Source organism: Monomorium pharaonis, chromosome 1 (assembly GCF_013373865.1).
Source record: "Monomorium pharaonis isolate MP-MQ-018 chromosome 1, ASM1337386v2, whole genome shotgun sequence".
Classification (NCBI taxonomy): domain Eukaryota; kingdom Metazoa; phylum Arthropoda; class Insecta; order Hymenoptera; family Formicidae; genus Monomorium; species Monomorium pharaonis.
The window spans coordinates 9,506,582-9,529,510 of NC_050467.1; the positions used below are offsets into that span (position 1 = coordinate 9,506,582).

A 22,929-nucleotide genomic window follows, 5' to 3' on the forward strand; every position below is an offset into this window, starting at 1 on the left:
ATAGCATTAACTTATTTACTTATTAATTTCATTTTTAAATTTAACTTTTTCCATAACCTTTATAATTTGATGGAAATTGCGATCTATTTAGCACTAAGACTTTAAGGACCGATTTCACCAACTCCGGTTACCTTAACCGGCCGGTTATTCCATTGGAATTGACCAATCGTATTTGTCATTAAGCAAAATTAACAAATGCGATTGGTCAATTCCAATGGAATAACCAGCCGGTTAAGGTAACCGGAGTTGGTGAAATCGGCCCTAAAGCGTTCAAATGGTTAATTTGACCATTTTACAATTATTTCCAAGATATCTAAATGTTTTCTTAAAAAAGTTTTTTTAAAGTTGAATATAATATGCTTATGCCTTACGCCTTAAATCTCATTGTATAGACACCGCTTTAGACCGTGTCTAAAATACGTCTTAATGACGTCTTTATGTCCCTATTTTGGATGTGTGCTGTCTGGGAAAATAATCGTCAGGGGGTCTATTACAGTTCTTAGGTGAGATCACTCACTGTAAAAATGTGAAAAGTGAGCTACAGTGATTGGTGTATATCGTTAGTTCTAAAAGTATACACCAATTAGTGGAGACAGTGCTGGAAATGTAAAAAGTGAGTGAACTCACCTAAGAACCGTAATAGACCTCCAGGGGGTCTATTATAGTTCTTAGGTAAGATCACTCACTGTGAAAATGTGAAAAGTGAGCTACAGTGATTGGTGTATATTGTTAGTTCTAAAAGTATACACTAATCAGTGGAGAGAGTGCTGGAAATGTGAAAAGTGAGTGAACTCACCTAAGAACCGTAATAGACCCCCAGATCATGACTGAAATATGACTTCGAAATGACGTCATCATGACGTCAATTTTAGGTTATGTAAAAAATGGTCATTTTGACGACATATGACCAGATATGACCATTTTGGGACGTCAAAATGACGTGGGCTTGCTACCTGGAAAGTAAATAAATTAATGCTTATTTTTAATATGTTTTGCAAAATTTAATTGCTTTTATAAAAAATAATATAGTTGCGTCAGTTTATGACATATAGGTATATGTAGACAATAACAAGTACTCATATCGATGAGTCAAATTGGCGTAGCAGGTAGAGTACAAGATTCATCATCCTAAGGTCCCGGGTTTAAACCTAGCAGCGGCAAGTAAGAATAAAATAAAAAATAACATAATTTAAATTTAATTAATTAATAAAAATTTATTCTAAATTTAGTATGTGCTGTTGATAAAAATAATTTAAAAAAAATAAAATTTTTATTTTATTTTATTTTTTTTGTAACTGTTGTGTAACGGTTAAATAACATGTAATTATAACATGTTATATTGCTGAGTCGGAAATTGTAACTTACATGTAAGTTACGTGTAATTTCAGAGTAACGTAACCTGTTATATTCGGTTACATTGCTGTTACACTGCTACTATATTACTGTGTTCACTGGGTATAAATACATATTATGTTTATATACACATTATGTATTAAATATAATTTAAGCATTATATTTAGACTTGTAGAAAAATATGTGCCTCAGGTTTCTTTCTGATTTTATATTCTATTTGGTAGACACGTAGACACTCTGTTTTCTTTTGACAGGTGACAGGTTAGGTCGGCTAGGCTTTCTCTGTCAGTTATATCTATCTTTCTCTCTCATACTTTTGGTTATACCCCAAGCGATGAGAGCCAATCAGAAATCGTTAACGCATCGGCGAATCTCTGTTATATACTAAGTAAAGACCTATAATCAAAGATTCGCCAATGGCGAACACAATTTTGATTGGTCACTTGAGTCACATGATTTATCCACCATTGCGTACCCACGCTGGGCGAGGAAGAGGGGAGAGTGCTCTGTGTTGAGCAGTATAGGTTAAAGGAAGTGTCAAAAATTATAAGGTAATTTAATCTCTGCACTCTCGAGGATCACTATATTTTGACGATACACTCAAGAAGAACAAGAAAAATTAAATTTGCATCTGTTATATGGCTGCGTACAACTTGGAGCAGGCTCGCATTGTTTACTATCTCCACTACTTCAGACCCCGGCCCCAGCCCCAATCCAGAGTGCGTTCGGGGAGCTCACTATTAGCGCTACGCAGCACTACCGCTGTTCGCGGAGACGCTGGATAGCGCTATCAAAATTATGATGACGTCACTGTCCGTAGCGTTTGACGTCATAAACGCGCGCTACTGCTTCAGAGGTAGTGCATGGATAGCGTTTGGCTCAATCCCCACCATTGTCTGTTTAAACATCACGTGCTATCTCTCTTTTAAGGTTAGAGAAAATTTATGCGTGATCTTGAAAGAAGAAAATAAGAAATTGTTTATATGTCCTAATGAAAATATTTAATTAAAAATCTCTCTTCATTGAGAGAGAGAGAGAGAGAGAGAGAGAGAGATTTCATTAAAATTTATTAAATTTATTAAAATATATTAAAATTCCTTAATATATACTCATTTAAATTTGTTAAAATTTCTTAAAATTCATAAAATTTATTTTATTACATTGTTATTTATTATATAAATAAATTTTATAAATTTTAATAAATGTTAAATATTAATTTTTAATAAATTTTAATGCATTTTAATAAATCTTAATAAATAATAAAAAGGGATTAAATAAAAAAGTTTCTGTGAAATATTTCATTAATATATTTTTATCAAGATGATCAAGACTGGATCTTTGAGTTTAATATTATTTTTCATCAAAATATGTATATAATAATTAAATAATATATACTATTTTGATTCATTACACTGCATGTACTGTTTGTCTTAAAATGCAATCCTTTTCTGTACCAATTGCAAATATGTAAACGACTTAAGTATCATTATTATCAATTAAATTAATAACGTAATCATATATTATTTTAAAATTTTAGTTTAAATAATTAATGCAATTCAAGAGCGACAGTATACGACATAGTGCAAAAGAACATAAATTTACATAAAAAAATTATATTAGGCATAAGCTTTAAACATATAATATTATGTAAAATAAGTATAAATTAATAATTAATTAATTTGATTTTGAATTGAGATAGAAAAATGGAACAAAATAAAATTTATAGGAAATTGTTTAAATTATTTTATTTTATTACATATAAAATAATTTTAATTAAAGAGTAATATATAGGACTTATTAATTATTATTTAATTTATTTAAAAATTAAAAAATTTATTTAATAAGATCGTAAATAACTTTAATAATTTTTATTTTGTGAACTTCAATAATTTCAATTTCCATTGAAAAATTTAATTGTTTAATAATCATTTTATAATTATTAAAATATTGAATATAAAATAAATGTAAACAAATACGTATCATATATATATAAAGAAAAATAATAATAAATATACTAAGTAACATTGTTAACATAAATAATTACACAGGCACACAAAAAAAAAAGTGGTTGGTCCGGCGGACTAGACTAGTCAATCCTTATGTATTTCGATCCGCTGAATCCGAATCTAAGATCAGAATTGCAAAATTAGCTCGCATTTTCTAACCTCAAAAAAAATTTTTTTTTAAATATTGGTCCGGTGGGCCAGACTAGTCAATTCTTATGTATTTTGACCTGCTGAATCCGAATCCAAGGTCAGAATTGCATAGTTAGCTTGCATTTCCTAACCTAAAAAAAATTTTTTTTGAGATTAGAAAAAAATGAGCTAATTCAGCAATTCTGACCTTGGATTTGGATTCAGCGGATTAAAATACATAAGGATAGACTAGTCTGGTCCGCCGGACCAACATTACAAAAAAATTTTTTTTTGAGGTTAGGAAAAAATGAACCAATTCAGCAATTCTGACCTTGGATTTGGATTCAGCGAGTCAAAATACATAAGAATAAACTAGTCTGGTTTGCCGGACCAACATTAAAAAAAATGTTTTTTTTTGAGGTTAAAAAAGAATGAGCCAATTCAGCAAGTCTGACCTTGGATTTGGATTCAGCGGGTCAAAATACATAAGGATTGACTAGTCTAGTCCGCCGGACCAACCACTTTTTTTTTGTGTGCCTGTGTTATTAATATATATATAAACATTTTGTTAATATTGCTGGCAATGGCTAATCAACTGCCCAACAGTGTTTGCTACGCTATAGCTGTTCACGGAACTCGTTATCACTACCGCGCTATTGGCTCCACGAACAGTTCAGATAGCGTTAGCGTTTGTAGCGTTAATAGTGTCTCCCCGCCCCGAACGGGTAAGGAGCCAAAATCCATAAAAAACTTAGGGGAGAATGTTGGCAATGGGTGTTTACGATAATGGGTATCCGAGTAATTTTCTCTAGGACCGAAATATATGATAAGCACAACCATCTACTATCATCATGATTCGTGACAACTCAATGCTGTCCGGTATAGCCAAATCATCACGAGCAAGTAGCGAGTTGCGAGTTCCGTGAGTTTGTAGCAGGTAACCTAAAAAGTACGACATAAATAATTTGATTATTACAATTAAAAATAATCTGTTTTTAATGTATGATAAGATTATTAACTTTAAAATAGTAATTATATGTAACACAATCATGTATTTTTAAAGTATTGTCTAAAGTAATATCAGAGATTATTTTATTTACAAATATTTATTTTGTCTATCAAGTTTCTATCATAACGGTATTATTTCAAAACCTAATATAATATTTTAATTAAACATTGATTCTCAATAAATGTTATTATTTATTATTAACTAACATATATATTAGAAAAGTCATCTTTTATTAAACGGATGGTGTTAACACTTTGAAACAAATGAGATAAATTATGTAAAATTACTAAATAAATCATTATTAATAATATTTTTTAGATTACAAGTAAAATAAAAATTTAAGTATAAATATTTTTCTTTCTTGTAACAACTGTTAATGATAAGTTGCATGGTGTTATCATTATTTTAAAAAATCATATATCTTTATGTATAAATATTATGCATGAATATTTCACTAATGTGAAACTAATAATAATGTTTACAATAAATTTTTTAAATTTGTAATACAAGTGCATAGTAAATTAAGATATACTGTAAACAGATATACGTTAGATATGCGTTAGATATACGTTATAATAGAAACTTGATAGACAAATTAATAAATAAAATATTTGTAAATAAAATAATCTCTTTAATATTACTTTAGACAATACTTTAAAAATACATGATTGTGTTATATAATTACTATTTTAATGAAGTTAATAATCTTACCATACATTAAAAACAAATTATTTTTAATTGTAATAATCAAATTATTTATGTCGTACTTTTTAGGTTACCTGCTACAAACTCACGGAACTCGCAACTTGCTCGTGATGATTTGGCTATACCGGACAGCATTGAGTTGTCACGAATCATGATGATAGTAGATGGTTGTGCTTATCATATATTTCGGTCCTAGAGAAAATTACTCAGATAGCCATTATCGTAAACACCCAATGATGGAAAATCTCTAGAATCCATAAATTTATTTCTGAAGTTGACAACACTGTGGTGCTTTCGGGAGTAGCATGGGATGCGTGTAGTGCAGAACCGTGATTGTGACAGATGGTGCATGAAAGACCAAAATAACCTCGCGGAGATGACAGGTCAGCAAGACGCAGGTTAGTGCTAAATATTAAACTTTAATAAGATTATTAATTTAGGATCTTTACAATACGAGTTACTGTAAACTGTTTTTGCTGTTTAATTCTGACTGCATTTACTATGTAAAGATTATCTTTCTTATAAAATTATGTGATATTTACTACATGTTTACTTTAATAATTAAATAAATAAATAAATAAAACCAGAGTTGTATTTATTAATTAATTTAACACTAAAGTCATTTGTGTTGTAAAGATCTTAAATTAATAATCTCAGATCAGTCTTTCTAAAATAGTATTACAATGTGAAATAATATTATTATTACCAAAATACCAAAAATAATATAGAATTATTATTATTTCTTAAGAGATATAAACGTATAAATCCTTTTTTGTAAAGATTTAATGATTGTATAGATCCATCAAAAGTAAAAGATTAATTAGTAATTAATCTTTTACCTTTGACAGGTCTGTATTAATTAGTAATTAATCTTTTACTTTTGATGGGTCTGTATGATCATTAAATCTTTACAAAAAAGTATTTATACATTTATATCTTTTAAGAAATAATAATCAAACCATATTCTTGGTATTTTGATAATAATAATATTATTCCCTATTGTAATATCAATACTATTACAAAAAGACTGATCTGAGATTATTAATTTAAGATCTTTATGATACGAGTTACTGTAAACTGACATTGCTATTTAACTCCGGTTGTATTTATTAATTGAATTATTAAAGTAAACACGCAGTAAAATCACATAATTTTATGAAAAATATAATCTTTAGATAATAAATGTAGCCAGAGTTAAATAGCAATGTCAGTTTACAGTAACTCGTATCATAAAGATCCTAAATTAATAATCTCAGATCAGTTTTCCTGTAATAGTCGATATTACAATGTGAAATAATATTATCACCAAAATACCAAGAATAATATGAGATGATTATTATTTCTTAAAGGATACAAATGTATAAATACTTTTTTGTAAAGATTTAATGATCATATAGTAAAAGATTAATTACTAATTAATACAGACCTGTCAAAGGTAAAAGATTAATTACTAATTAATCTTTTATTTTTGATGGATCTATACAATCATTAAATCTTTACAAAAAAGGATTTATACGTTTATATCTCTTAAGAAATAATAATAATTCTATATTATTTTTGGTATTTTGGTAATAATAATATTATTTCACATTGTAATACTATTTTAGAAAGACTGATCTGAGATTATTAATTTAAGATCTTTACAACACAAATGACTTTAGTGTTAAATTAATTAATAAATACAACTCTGGTTTTATTTATTTATTTATTTAATTATTAAAGTAAACATGTAGTAAATATCACATAATTTTATAAGAAAGATAATCTTTACATAGTAAATGCAGTCAGAATTAAACAGCAAAAACAGTTTACAGTAACTCGTATTGTAAAGATCCTAAATTAATAATCTTATTAAAGTTTAATATTTAGCACTAACCTGCGTCTTGCTGACCTGTCATCTCCGCGAGGTTATTTTGGTCTTTCATGCACCATCTGTCACAATCACGGTTCTGCACTACACGCATCCCATGCTACTCCCGAAAGCACCACAGTGTTGTCAACTTCAGAAATAAATTTATGGATTCTAGAGATTTTCCATCATTGCCAACATTCTCCCCTAGTTTTTTATGGATTTTGGCTCCTTACCCCCCGAACGCACCCAAAGATGCGCCAATGGCCCCCCACCATGACTGCTATCCACCATCTTGTACCCATACGTTTTTCTTGCGAATGACTTCAAGAATCGGGCCCCTGGGGCTCTATTCTTGAATTCATTCGCAAGAGAAACGTATTCGCAAATTCTGATCTTACAGAAAAGTTGGAAATTTATTGGCTATTGTATGGCTATTAACCAATAAACTTACAACTTTCTGTTAGAGCGAGTATTTGCGTATACGTTTCTCTTGCAAATGACTTCAAGAATCGAGCCCCTGGTCTACAGATGTCGTAAGTCTTATCGTAAGAAATTTGACCAATCATGTTCGCTTTTCTTCTCTCTTTCTTCTCTAAGATTAACTATGATTGGCTAGATTTCTTACAACACGACTTACAAATGGTTTGTTCGCGTCACCATCGACATATAGGCCGGTATTCATAGTCAAATCTTATTTCAAGATCGTCTCAAGCAATGTCTTAATGCTAATACGGCTCTGTGATTGGTTGATGGCATCTTAAGACAGTACTTAAGATGATCTTAAATATAAGACCCGATGAATACCGGCCATAGGCCGGTATTCATAGTTGGATCTTATATTTAAGATCATCTTAAGTACTGTCTTAAGATGCCATCAGCCAATCACAGAGCCGTATTAGCATCTTAAGACATTGCTTGAGACGATCTTTAAATAAGATTCGATTATGAATACCGGCCATAGAATGGAGTGAGCATTGCGATGGGCAAGCGCGCGCCTGCTTTAGAGTGAGAGGTACTACATCTGAGGCCATTCTATTGGTTTGTTCGCGTCGCCATGCTCCGACATGCTCCTACTCACTCCAACGCATTCTAATAGGTTGGCGTCATCGGAATCAACGTATTGGAGTGCGTTGGGGTGAATAGGAGCATGTGACGCGAACAGACCCAAAGTTACAAAACATCCATTGTAGATCACCCGCATTTTGGAACGCACCCCTATCTACAGTAAAATAGCTATCGAATGATACGTTGGTTAATAAACAAATCCTCAAAAATCCTTTGACTGTGAAGTGGCAAATTTAAAGTGGCACATTTGAAGTGGCAAGTTGAATTTATGAAAATCAAAAGTTACAATCTTGCTATCAAGTTTAAAGCATCGGACGATTTAATAATATGGACTTTGTTGATTCCATTCTTAACATGTAATTCCTTCATAACACGATGAATAAATTAGGTTAAGGTCAAATGGGTTTATCTTTTCCATTAACATTGAACTGTCAACTGAACCAGTCTAAACTACTGGATTCGGTCTTCGATTGTTGTGAAACTTAACCTCAAATTCCGTGCAGAGAGTATTTGTAACTATGAGGACTAGAAGGACTATGGCTATTTTCGGAGTGGGTTTGATCCTCGCCTGCTGCGTGATGATCTATCTAATGATGGATCTGACGCTTCTACCACCTGGACAAAGTCATAAGCTTTCCATGAGCAATGTAAGTTTCAGTGATATCACTTTTGGATGGAGGCGACAAATGTATTTATAAAAAGAATATTCTTAAGAATAAGGCTTAATATTAGTCTTCTTCCCAATTTTTTAGTAAATCATTTTTTATTTTTTGATAGCTTTAACAGACAAAAATATATAATATTTATATAAAGTTTTACATATAAATTATTTTTAATTTATCCATATAAGTTGATAACCCACTGTGGTCACAGTGGGGTGCACAGCACCTCAAAAAATTTTTAAGTATAACTTACGCCCTGTAAAACTTTAGATTTAACGCTAAATTTGATTTATATTTGCTTATTTTTACTATTTTAATTACCAGAACATATTTTTAAACCCTTTAATAATGTATTATCACTATTCAAAAATAAAAAAATGCAAAGTAATTATAATAAAACCCCAAAAATGTTAGTGGAGTGTGACATATTCTATGGTAATTAACTTGTTTCAAATCCAAAGTGTGATTACCATTAAATATCTCAAATATATTTTATCACAAGTATTCAGGGATTAAGTACAATTTCAATATCCATTATTATCCATCAGAAGATTTTGTACAAATTATTAAAGATGCCCAAATTTGTTTTGTTGATTAGAAAACAAATCAATGAATTCCTTAGATTCATCAAGAAATAGATAACAAGTGACAATAATCTTAATTTGAAAATTTTACCAAAAATGAGAAAAAATTAAAAAACAAAATAAAAAATAATTTTTTAAAATACAAAAAATTTTTATAATAATCCTTGATAATCCTTGACATAGTATCCAACTTTGTAAAAATGTATGATCTGCAGTAACAACCAATAAGAATGTATGGTCATGTTAATATGTATAAAATGTATTAAAATGCTTACTTTAAAGAAGTTATTTGCAAATTGTAATTACATAACTATATAGTCAATTTTATATTATTTGTAATTAAAATAAAAAGTGATAGTTTAAATTTATTATCTAAAAAACAAATAAAAAATTTTGGAAAATAATCTTGTAATCAAAATGTAGATATTAAATACATTTTTGAAAAAAATAAAATTTTGAAAAAACGCAATGTTTTTTAAACAATGTATATTATGAAAAAAAAAAAAACAATTAGTTTTACTTTCTATTTACATTTTAAAATGTGTACAGTATCTATTTGCATGTGTATTTATTAAAATTTTTAAATGTGTGCAATGAACAAAAGTGTCAATTTTGATAGCAATGCTTCTGTATGTAATTCTTACGTATTTGACAAAATATTTTGATGAGTGCACTAAAACTTAGCCTTTTCTAAACTAATCTTTGTTTATTATGAGAATTATTATAATAGAGTTGCATGTATTAATAATGAGATTAGCACAATTGAAAGTGGTTTCTCAAATAAACCATCACAACTTTTGTGTATACAGTACAGGTCCAAAAGTTTGGATGCACACAATTTTTACCTATTTATTCAATAAAAATAAGTTTGATGTTATGGGCATGATAGTTATATGCTTAATGCCTCCTTTATCAAGGAAACCTCTTAGGTATAGTAACGCACTTTTGACAAAGTTTCTGTCTTTGGCTGATTGAAGAATTAAAGGAACTTGACCGACTTTGCACTCACAAGATTCTTTGTTCAGAAGAATGTAACAAATTCAGATGAATGTGATTCAGACAAATGTGATACCAATTGTATCTTTGTCCAAGTGCACCAATCCAGAAAAATGTGAGTCTCTGATGAATGAAAAATCTTGATATTATCATTGCGAAAAACGTTTCAGATAAGTTGTATGGTTTGAAGAAAAACAAATAATAGTAAAATTAATTTTTGAAAAAATTTTATATTGTAAAGTCATATGAAAGGTATCACCATTTTTTAAATGGAATATATGATTTTTTTGCATAACTAGAACATTACAGACACGCGCTATTTAGCTTTTTACTTTATGAAAATAAATTGCAATAATAATTATATAGATAACCATTTATACAAATTATTTTTTTGCTAACTTTGTGATGACAGTCTCACATAAAGTTATTGCAGTAAGACTACTAATTAGAGTTGCTGAAAATCAATGACAACATTTTGATAGATGAGACTATAGATTTTATTCTCTTTTTTCTTTTTTAAATGTTTTAAATAATAACATTATATAAAAGATTAAAAAATACATATTAATTTTTAGTTTGCTATATGTAAAGATAAACATTTAACAATTCGGTAAAAAACGAGCAATAATTGAGGTGAATTTCGATAAGATTATAATAATTTATTCTCACTTTATGAATGCTATAATTTATTGAGAATAATATGAATATACTGTGAATAGTTTTGGACTAACTTGTCCTTCTTCAGCGCAAGAAAACAATGATGATAGTTTTACACGTTTTAAAGTTACTAATTAGATATACACGTAATATAAGTAGATATATACATATTAAATTAAACTTTTTTTTTCCTCCTCATGTGTGTCAAGTTAATGGTTTCGTCTCGAGATAAAATATTATACATTCCTACTTTAATTATAACGGTGTCCGGTTCTTGAAATTTTTCATTGATTGTCAACAAGTTTCCAAGCAATGTTGGAGCCTATTCGTCGTTGTCATGCCAGAACGCGTGCTATCCAATTTTCATTCTTTATATTGTGTAAGACATCGATTATTTTGTTTCCTGTATCAATGGTACGAAACGCAATTTGGAATGTTATCTTAATTAATATCAATTAATGGTATTAAAGATATTCACTATAAACTAACTTATGTGTAATTAATGTACAGACAGAATGAGTCAGTTTTATGGTTTGCCATAGGGTCTCCTTTGAATTTTAAGTACTTCATAAAATACTGATGTGCGTATTACTTATGTCAATTACAAACAACGGCTGATATACAATTTCTGTTTAGCGCTTATTCCTATATAGTAACGCAAACTCTCTTGCTCAACTTCACAGGACAGACAAACAAAAACAATTGTCTATAGACTGCTGTTATTTTATTATTTTTTGTTTAGGGTTTCGAGGGTATTGAAATATATTTTATTTAAAAGTTCTGTATCTTTCATGAGATTGATTCCGTTTTTTTGTTTTTTAATATGTATCATAACATGAAAAATCTCAAGAATCGGACACCGTTATAACTAAAGTAGGAATGTATCAATGTATAATATTTTATCTCAAGACGAAACTATTAACTTGACACACGTGAGAAGGAGAAAAAAATAGGTTTAATTTAATATGTTTATATCTACTTATATTACGTTTATATCTAATTGTAACTTTAAAACATGTAAAACTATCACCATTGTTTTCTTGCGCTGAAGAAGGACAAGTTAGTCCGAAACTGTTTGCAGTATATTCATATTATTCTCAATAAATTATTGCGTTCATAAAGTAAGAATAAATTATTATAATCTTATCGAAATTTACCTCAATTATTGCTCGTTTTTTACCAAATTGTTAAATGTTTGTAAAAAATACATTTTTAGAAATGTATAATACTATAAAATTACTTCATTGTAATAATATTATGTTAATGTCTTGCTTACTGTGCAATCTTTTTTTATCGGTTTTCTTCTCTCTATCTCTTTGTTTTTCACTTTTTATCTCTCTCTCTTTCCTTGCTCAACTTTTTATTTTTATTTTATTTATTCTTTAACTTCAAACAAAGTGTCTTTCTTCCTCTCTTTTTCTTCATTTAACATTGACTGTTCTTTACTTCTTTTTTAGGTTTAAATATCAATATTATTTCTTCTTCTTTAAATAATAATATTAAAATACACATACACATTATACAAACATACATAAATACATATATGGACATTATTATACAATATTATTATTTATTATTGTATCCTCTTTTTTGTTTCTCTCAATTCATCTCTCTCTCTCTCTCTCTTTCTTTTTTTCTCTCCCTCTTTTTTCTCTTATAAATAAAGCGTCTTTCTGTCTCTCTTTTCATTTTTTCCTATCTATGTCTGTCCTAATATTATAATCCAATATTATAATTTTATAAACCTCAGTTTTCTCTTTTGTTTTTCTCTATCTCCGTCTCTCTTTTTCTCTTTCAGTCTTTCTCCTATCTTTCCGTTTTTAAATTTTTGTTTTATTAACCCGTTTACACTCATAAGCCACGATTTTTTTTTAAATTCTGGTAACTAATTTTTATTGAAAACATCAAGAGATCTCGATAAAAATTGTTTAAATTTATTTTATAGTTTTTAGGTCTGTTTTCAAATTTGGTTTTTTTATTTAACAAATCAAAATTTTTTATAGTTTTTTTTAGAAGAAAAGTTATTTTTAGAAGAAAATTTTGATTAGATTTTTGTTTTGCTTAAATTTTATTATCTTTTATGAAGCTGTTGTCCAATCAAGTTGAAAATCTTAATCGGGTGGTATAGATAGATTAACTAAAAGATAGTATTGGTTAGACATTGAAATTTAAAGGTGGACTTAAGATGGCATCTTTATGCTACACATGCACGCACTCACATATAATTTTTTACAAACATACATTTTAACAAACTGTCACACAAACAGTCAACTCCCTTTTATTAGAACTCTTTCTTTATTAGCGTTTCCTTTATCTTCCTCTCTTCTTTAACGGCAATCTTAACTTTCTTATCAAACATACTTATATAATTTTGTAATGTTATTTCCTATTTTATTATTATCCAATATTTTTCTTTTTTTCCTTTCACTCTCTTTCTCTGTCTCTCTGAAATTAATATTTTAATATAATAATAAATAAAAATCTGTTTTATGACTTTTATAATATTTAAAACTTTATTTTTAATTTTGAAACAAAGGAAACAAATAATTCTTTGTTAAACATTATACTTTTTTTTATTATAAACAATTTCTTCTTAAACTTACAAAGAATTCCTCTTTAACTCATGAAATGATTCAGCAACATTTGTAACTTTTAGAAAAAAAGATATTAACCCTCTCACTGCACACTGGGTTAGCCACACCCAGGCCGATTTTCAAACATGTGCCATTTTATAACGAGAAGTAGTGAGGAGATGGAACATCGGCGAGAAAAAAGTTAGGTGTCCCTTTTATCTTATGCGTGCTTGATCCGATCATTACTCGCTTAGTGCTTGCAGCAGCGTGAATGGAAGTTCAATTCTGGGTGTGATACACCCAGTGTGCAGCGAACGTTACAAAATTGTGCAGAGCGGAAATTTGAAATGTAAGTAAAAGTAATTGCATTCAACTATAAATTACTTTTTTGAAATAAACCAAGTAAAAAAACATTAGTGAAGTGTATTTTCGTGTATGACAAATTAATTTTTGTACACGGAAACAAACTTACTCTGAAATTGAAACTTATGTATTCAAATTAACGCGATCCTTGTTTTATATGTAAGCAACAATATACAGGGTGTTACAAAAGCATCGGATTTGCTTAGCACCATGCGATAGAGAATGAAAATCTAAGAAAAAATGTCTAATACTATTTTGTGATACGGTAAATGGTTTCGCCTTAATTCATCATTGTAATAAGTCAATAAGCGCGGAGGTACAAGAGAAAGTCAGTGACAGAGAATGAGTGAAGTTGACTCCTTGTTATTAAAAATTAAAAAATGCTTCTAATGCTAATAATTATTGATAAATATTAGCACTCAAAGCTGTAAGCTGCGGAATAAAAAATTTCTTTAGTTGAAGATACAAATTCGAAAATTTTCTAAGTCTCGTCAAAATGAAAATATTTCTCGGTAACCGACAGTTCTATTGAAAATTTTGGTAGCCTTCTAAAGAATTTTATTGATAATTATTAGCATTAGAAGCACTTTTACATTTTTAATAACAAGGAGTCAACTTCACGCATTCTCCATCACTGACTTTCTCTTGTACCTCCGCGTTTATTGACTTATTACAATGATGAATTAAGGCGAAACTATTTACCGCATCGAAAAATAGTATTAGACATTTCATCTTAGATTTTCATTCTCTATCGCATGGTGTTAAGCAAATCCGATGCTTTTGTAACACCCTATATAATCTTCTTAGAAGAATTTGAAAATCTTGAATTTCAAAATATTATAATCTTATTTCAATACTATAAGTATTATTTTAAAAATATGATATCATTGTTTTGATAATTTTAGTCTAAAAAAATTATAATCTTTGATTTAAACATCCCAGATGACATAGATGAACAGAAATTTCTAAAGAAGTCATTTTAGTGAATACTTGGAGAAGTAGAAAAATAAATACATAAAGAATTCTTGAGGAATTAGCCACAATGAGCTCACATTGAAGTATTCCTTAAGAGTTCATTGCAATGAATACCTCGCGATTTATTATTTGGAATACTTTGAGTATTCATCAGAAATTACTCGAGTGTTTGGATGATTTCAATTACATTTTTATAATTATATATCGCTTAATATATATATTTATTTCAGCAATTACATGCCAAGAAGGGGACTTGGTTTACATGATAATTCTACCTCATTCGTCTTTTATCCGTCCATGCATGAATCCTAACATCTAACTTATTAAAATTTATACTCTTACCCTATCATCACGGTTTAATCACAGTTGGTTACATACAGACTATTTCCTTAATTTATTTATACAGAATTCCTTACCTACTACATTATCTATTCTTTTCTTTACACGCTTTAAATACTTTTTTCTTCTCATACCAAAATTTTAACAACACCTTTTTTACATCATCGAAATCATCACATAGTAGCTTATCTATTTTTTCTTTCTTATTTCTGCCTAAGGTTACAAACCATGGCCTTGTAATCTCACACTCTTCCACAAAGTGATTTAAATTATCTTTACCTTTGCAACAAAATACGCATTCTCTATCTACCTCACTTACCCAGTATTTATTATCTTCTTCCATATTGCCGCATCTAAATCTAGCTAACAATCTTATTCCTATACCATTCCTACCGCTGTCTACGCATTTTCTACTTAAATACTTTGGCTTCCGTATTTTCTTATCCAGAATTACCGCATACTTCTTATTATATCTTGCCTTACTTAATTTACTTTCCAATTCCTGTACCTGTACATCTTTATCTCTAACTTCTAACTCCTTGCCAATTCTCCTAGCTGCATCTCCATCTAAACCCTCTAAAGCCTGCGAACTCAATCCATTCCTGTTATAATATCTTTCTCTCTCTTTCCCATATAGATCCTTCCAACCAAATTTCCTTTTCTCATTCCAACAAAGTTTAACCCATTGGTAATCCTCCATAGCTTTAATTTTTTCCTCAAACCTTCTAGCTCTTATATCTCATTTAATTCTTAATTTATCTAAGCCTAGCTCTAACATCATAATATACCTTGGCGTGTAAAAATCTATGTTGAAAACCCATCTTACATAATCTAACATTACCTTTTCTAATTCATTCTTTTCTTCCCAACCCCAAATTTCTACCCCGTAAGACATAACGCTTTTAATCAAGTAACAAAATAACATCCATCTCCTACTAAAATCGTTATTACAAATTCATTCTCCTAAACCCCATACCCTATTCGCGGCCAGTCTACCCTTAATACTCAAGTTTATATGATTTCTATCATCTCCCTTTCTATTAAACACGAAACTTAAGTATTTAAACGAACTAACCTCTTCTAATTCCCTACTTTCCCATAACCATTTACCAATCTTTTCTTTTCCATTTCTGTTAAATATCATGACCTTTGTTTTATCTATATTAAGTTTTAAACCTTTCTCTTTTAGAAATCTTTTAAGCGTATCCATCATCTCCATTAATCCTACTCTATTTTTCGCTAATAAAACCATGTCATCCGCATACGCTAACGACCATATCCTATCATTTCCTAGTTTAATACCACCTATTCCTCTTTTACTCATATACTTGTCAATGTCTGCGATGTATAAGTCAAAAAGTAGTGGACTTATCACACATCTCTGTCTAACTCTTTTGCACGTGTAGAATTCCTTCGTCACTCCATCTTCTGTCTTTACTACCGCCTTCGTCTCTTTATAAACCTTCTTCAGTCTTCTAGTTGTTTGCTTTTTTATACCAATTTCTTCTAGGATGTGCCATAATTTTTCTTTTTTTATATTATCGAAAGCCGCTTTCAAGTCCACGAATAAAGCGAACACCTTCTTATTCTCCTTTAGTTTCTCTCTTTGTACCACATGATTCAAAATAAAGATGTTCTCCATCGTTCCTCTTCCTTCCCTAAAACCACCTTGACTCTTCGGCAGCGCCTTCAGCTCCATTGATTCCTCCTCCAGGGCGCTCTTAAGAGCGTTGCGTAAATCTTATAAGCAAAACAGAGTAGGGAAATATCCCTATAATTTTCCGTTTTTTCCTGATCTCCCTTTTTATATAAAGGTAGAATCACACTTATCTTCCAATCTTCTGGGATATTATCTCCTAGCCAGATCTTCTTTATTAATACCGTCAGCCCTTTCCTAATAGCAGCATCTCCGTATTTCCATGCCTCCCTAGGAATTCCATCTAATCCTGGTGCCTTCTTATTTTTCAGTTTGTCAATTGCTCTTCCAATTAACTCTTCGTTGATCAGCACCCCCACCTCTTTCTTATTTCCTTCCTCTATCTCATCCTCTTCAGGAGTAACTTCATTTCCTCTTCTGTCCGAGCCCTCCAACAAATTCTTGAAATGCCTTTCCCATTCTCTCTTTCTTATACTATTTTTTATCTTCTTTCTCCTTCCTTTTCTTTTGTTTATATACTTCCATATCTCAGTTGCATTCCTCAGGTTTCTCAGCTCCAGTTCTTCTTCTTTTTTCCAAATAGCATATCTGTTATCCAGGAACTCTTTTAAATTTTTCTTGCACTCCAGGTAAACTTCCCTCGTAATTTTACCTTTCTTCCAGCTTTACAGAGCTCTGTGAACTTTTCTCTTTTCCCTGAAACAGCTTTGGTTCCACCCTTCCTTATGTCCTATTTTCCTTTTCTTCCATCTTATTTTTTTTTTCACCATCGCCTCCAGAATCGTCTCTTTTAATTTTTTATAGATTTCTTCCGCTGAGTCATTTTCCAAATTTTCCATTCTGCTACCTCAGTTTTTTCCTCGTATAGGTGTCTCGATTCCAACTCCAATAGAGTTTTTGTCCTCCTTTCTCTTATATCTTGTAGATCCTTCTCCATCAGTTCCTCTTCTGAGTCCATCTTCACTGTCAGAGACATGTGATCCGAGTCCACTCTATCCACTACTCTAAAACTCATTATCCTATCAATACAATTTTCACATGCAATTACATAATCTATAACCGTATTACCTCTAGCGCCAATGTAAGTATATTCTCCTTCCCTATCGCCTTCAAACGCTCCGTTCAATATATAGCCACTTATGTCATTTATAAACTCTACGAGATCTCTTTCATTATTACCCATTGTCTTATCTTTACTTTTTCTATCTAACTCTAAAGCCTCTTCTTCTATACTTATCTCTCCGATTCTTATATTAAAATCTCCACCTATTAAAATTACATCACTCCTATTCTTTTCTATTATCTCTGCTATTATACTTTTTATATCTTCCCAGTTGCCTTGATTATATACTGTTATTATCCACATGCTTTTTTCTCCAAATGCTTTCTCTATCTTAGTAGCTATCCACCTATCTCCAATCTATCGATTTCCTATCATCTCTCTCCTACTTTTTTTTCCTATTATGAATCTTCCTTTAGCTCTACCTCTTTTTTTACTCCTCTCCGCGAAACAACATTTCCAGGTATGTGATCCAGGAAGCATATCCTTTATATTATTCCAACCCTTTTCCTCTACCCAAGTTTCAATTAGACCTATGTAATCATATTCTTTAACAAATTTCCAAAAATCCCTGTCCTGTCTGCCTAAACCCGCTACGTTTCAAAATATTATATTTCTATCCAAGTGAGTCCTATGTTTTACATTATTACTATCCTTACTCTTACATTTCTTCTTACATATTTTATTATATTTACCATTACCTTTACCATTAACTATAAATTTACTTTTACTATTATTTTTTGTTTTCATCTTTTCTTGGCCCTTTCTTAGTTTTCCTTATCTCCTACACTAACTTTTACCTTCATTTTCACCTCCTCTTTATTTTTATCCGCACCAACACCAGTATCATCTCTACCTAAGTTTAAATCATCTGTAACTTCCCCTTCTCCTAACTTCCTTCTGGGCAAATCTATTCTCCTATCTGACATTACATTCTCCCACTTAAGCCATATTCCATTTATCTTTACCCTGCCTATTCCTATCTTTACAATCCTACCTCTGTCCTTCTCCTCTTTAACCCACCTTGCGATATCTCTTTGCGTATTCCTCTCTTCCCATGTCAGATCCTGTTTAATAAATAACCGTTCTTCCCTACGTTTGTTCTTGTTACACATAATATCCCTTTTCATTTCCTTGGTTTCAAGACTTTTTATTATCACCGACCCGCTTATCTACCACTTTGTCACCCTAATTTTTAATTTTAGCTTTTCTCTAATCATCTCCTCTATCCATCTCCCTTGTATCCTATTTAAATCTTCTTTTCTTAGACCTCTAATTACTATGTTCTTTCTCCTCTCCTCTTTTTCCCTATCCTCAACCCATTTCGTTAATTTTCCTACCTCTCTGTCACTTAGTCCTCCGCTACTATTTTCAAAGCTATATCCCAAGCTCGCTCTACTGTATCTGCTTTCTCTACTCTCACTTCTCCTTCTTCCTACTGCAACACTTCCTATGCTGTCGCTATCTTCTGTCCTACTAGCCCTCCCTCCTTCTACTTCCCCTCTCTTTACTATTTCTCCTAACTCTATGATATCTTTTTCCACCCCTATGCATTTAACCTCTAATTTTTTCATTTTTTTCTCCTATAATTCCTGCTCTACCTTTAAAACTTTCAATTCCTGCCTTATCTCGTCCTTAAATTCTTTCACTTCTAAGGCTATTGCTTTAACTTTTTTCCTTAATTTAGTTAATCCGTCCCTATCCAAATTCTCTTTGCCTACCTCTTCTTGTTCTTTGAAACTCACCCTTTTACCCTGTTTCCTACCATCCATCATCAATTTCCTCTGTCTTTCCTCTATACTCTTACCTTTTATTTTTCTCTCTCTTATCTCCCTGGGCATTTTCCTGCACTTTCCGACCCGTGATTCTTAACCTCCTAACCTATCCGTCTGATTTCCTCTATCTACTATTATAACTCCTTATCTCTGGATGCTTCCTCCAATTACCCTTTGCACTCGACTATCTCGCTATCCTCCTGACACTAAATATCGCCTCTATCTTATCTATATTCTTTCAATTACAATAAAATTATTCGCACGTACACACCATGCGTCCGCTCACAGTCGTACCACCTAATCAAGTCTATATCGCTTAATAAATGCTAATTTATACTTTTATACACGAAATGCGCTATATATAATTAACAAAACAATATATTAACAAATATGTATGCATAAACAAGAAGTGTTCATGGATCATCACGGGGCATTAGGATGCGTACGGTCTTCGAAGTCAAGCAACGTTGGCGATGGTTAACACTTGGATAGTGACTGTTTTTTCAGGTACAGAAATTAAACATGTTTTAACAGGTACGATTATGGCTTAACTGAAACATGGTATAATCTTCTTCCTCTTACAAAATTAATCAGAATTTTTTATTTTTTAAATTTTTCTGAAAAACGTTCCAATATTATAAAAATTGGAACATTTATCAGAAATCTTGCAAATAAATTTTTTAATTCCGTTTGAGATATCTACTTGGGGAAGTCCTAATGAATATTTCAAGAAGTTCTGAGGAATTCCAACAAGTAATTCTGTATGAATACTTTAAGAAGTTCTGAGGAATTCTAACAAATAATTCTATATGAATACTTTAAGAAGTCCTGAGGAATTCGAATCATGGTGCATGTAACTTTCTACGTTATTCTTGAAGTATTTTTCTATGATATCCTCAGGAATTACTGTTCAGAAAGGAAGATTACTTTATGAATTCTTTAAGAAGACACTGTGTTATCTGGGATGTAGTATCTTTATCCGATATTTTTTCTTTTGCCTTCAAGAAAATTCTTCTTAAGTAACAAGAATATTATTTTCTTGGTTAAATTATGTAAAATTTTGAAATAAATCTTTGTTCAAGTGAATTTTTTTGATTTAACAAAAATATTCCCTTATTTCTGTGTATGTTTCTAGAGAAGTGAATACACGGAAGAGTGGATAATTGAACTTTCGTTTCTTTATATTTGAGTTAAATAAACAATAAATAATAATGAAAACAATAATTGTTGCCGTTTTATTCACGAATATTTTGATTTCGATTTTACGGTATTAACCGTCAGATCGAAAAATAGTGAATATTCATATCTTAAAAAAAAATACTTTTTGGTACAAATTAAAAAATTGATAAGATTCTTAAAATATAACTCTTTAGCTTTTCAATTATCACATTTTGAAGTATTTTTTTTTCTACAAAATGCAGCCGTTAAAAAAAATTTTTATGCAAAATTTTTTTATTTATTGTCTGTCTATATAATATATTCTTTTCCAGTTTATACATACGACTTTCTAACCTATTTTATCACAATTCTGAGAAATTTTTTTTAGGATAAAAAAATGGATTGAAATTCGTCAATTTTTGCCCGAAATATAAATCGTCAATTTCCCGAGTGTCGTATACCCACGTGTGCAGTGAATGTAACTTTTTGATAGTGTGCAGTCAGAGGGTTAATATTTTTAAGATATTAATATTTAAATGGAATAATAAGTTATTAAAAAATTTAGAATTATATATAATAGTTTATTCCGCACTTTCTTTTGAAGTCGGCGGGGTGTTTTTTGGGGTGCATCAAACTTCTTACAACTGCTCCACTCCTTACATATAACCATGTACAACATTATCATATTATACATAACCCTGTTATACAAAATCCTTGATATTTTCCCTACACGACTTGGCCATTGGGTAGCCTTACATCTCACCACCATTCCCTCTTCGTCCTCTTCCTTCTCTCTTCATACACTATCCCCGTCACTCCCCCTCATACTCTCTCATCTCCTTCTCTCCTACTGCCGGCTGTACTCCTCCCTGTTTGCCAAGTATCATCGTTCCTCTCTCCTTTCTTTCTCTTTCCTCCTTTTCCAGTACCTTCTCTGTCTGCCTCTTCCTGCCGTTCTTCTCCTTCTGCCTCATGTCTCGCCTCTTCCATCCTCCCGCTCTGTTGTATCCCCTCATTCTTTTTCTCTCCTTTGCCTCTTCTTTCTCACATCTCCCCTGTCATTCTTGCCTGTTCTTTCAAAGCTTTGTCTTTTTTCCTTCTCCATTCTCTCCCATCTCTCTCCGCTCTGCGCTCCTTTTGACATCTCTTTCTGCCCTTTGACTCTCCCCTCCCTCTCCTTTCTGTTCACTTTCGCACTCCTCTCTTGCGTCCTCCTTCCTCTTCCCACCGTACCCCCAACACTCCTTTCCTCCGATGCTGTTGCCCTTCTCCTGCCATACTCTCCCTTCACTCTCCTGTCTCCGTACTCCTCCTCCGACTCCTCCGTCCGTTTTTCTTCAGCCTCCTTCATACCTTTCCCTGTCTCCGGTGCATCCTCTGCTCTTTTTCTTCTCCCTCCTACGTCTCTTCCGAACTCCTCCATTCTTCTTCCTCTCATCAAGCCTGCCGTCTCCTTCGTCACCTCTCTCAGCCTTTTTATCTCTCTTCTTATTTCTTTCAGATTCTCCGATACCTCAATTAAACCTCTCAGTTCCCTTCTCACCTCCTTCACTTCTTTCCTTATTTACTTTCATTCCTCCATTTCTCCTCTCACTTTTTCTCATTTCTTTTAATTTCTGCCTTTACCGGCGAACCACGTGCAAATAAACACTGCGTTCACAAACCACGCTACCGTCGTTTCCTTTCACAATACTGCCAACTTCTTTTGCCGCCACGTCAACCAATTGCCTGTCAATCTCTTTTACCATTGGCCTCGACTGTATTACCAACTCCTGTCGTTGCTTCGTTCTCTCTGTCCACTATCTCCAACATTTCTATCTTTCCTTTCTATTCTTTCATCGACTGTCCATCTCTCTTGCCATTGGCCACCGCTCCGATATATCGATATCTTGCATCACAATTCTACTCCATTTTTTCGCCATTACCGTCTTCACTATCTCCACCGGCTCTCTCTCGCTATCCCCTCTCCTTGATCTCAACCGTTGCTCCATTATCTGCCTTTGCATCTTCG

General features: G+C 31.3%; 1 protein-coding gene across 5 annotated transcripts in view; it reads left to right on the top strand.

Annotated features, from left to right (window-relative positions):
• The first annotated feature begins 8,232 nt into the window (after positions 1–8,232).
• LOC105836778 (alpha-mannosidase 2) overlaps positions 8,233–22,929 on the top strand; it is a 129,113-nt gene continuing 114,416 nt past the window's right edge. Inside the window, exons 1-2 of one of the 5 annotated variants that reach the window (XM_036293546.1) lie at positions 8,646–8,766; positions 10,283–10,476. Coding sequence is in view for 2 of the 5 variants with exons in the window: in XM_036293554.1 (XP_036149447.1) it covers positions 8,638–8,766 (129 nt within the window). In the remaining 3 variants the exon portion in view is untranslated. Of the gene's footprint in view, positions 8,767–10,282; positions 10,477–22,929 lie in introns of all 5 variants that reach the window. The other 4 variants (XM_036293548.1, XM_012681055.3, XM_036293554.1 and 1 more) reach the window with 4 other exon arrangements.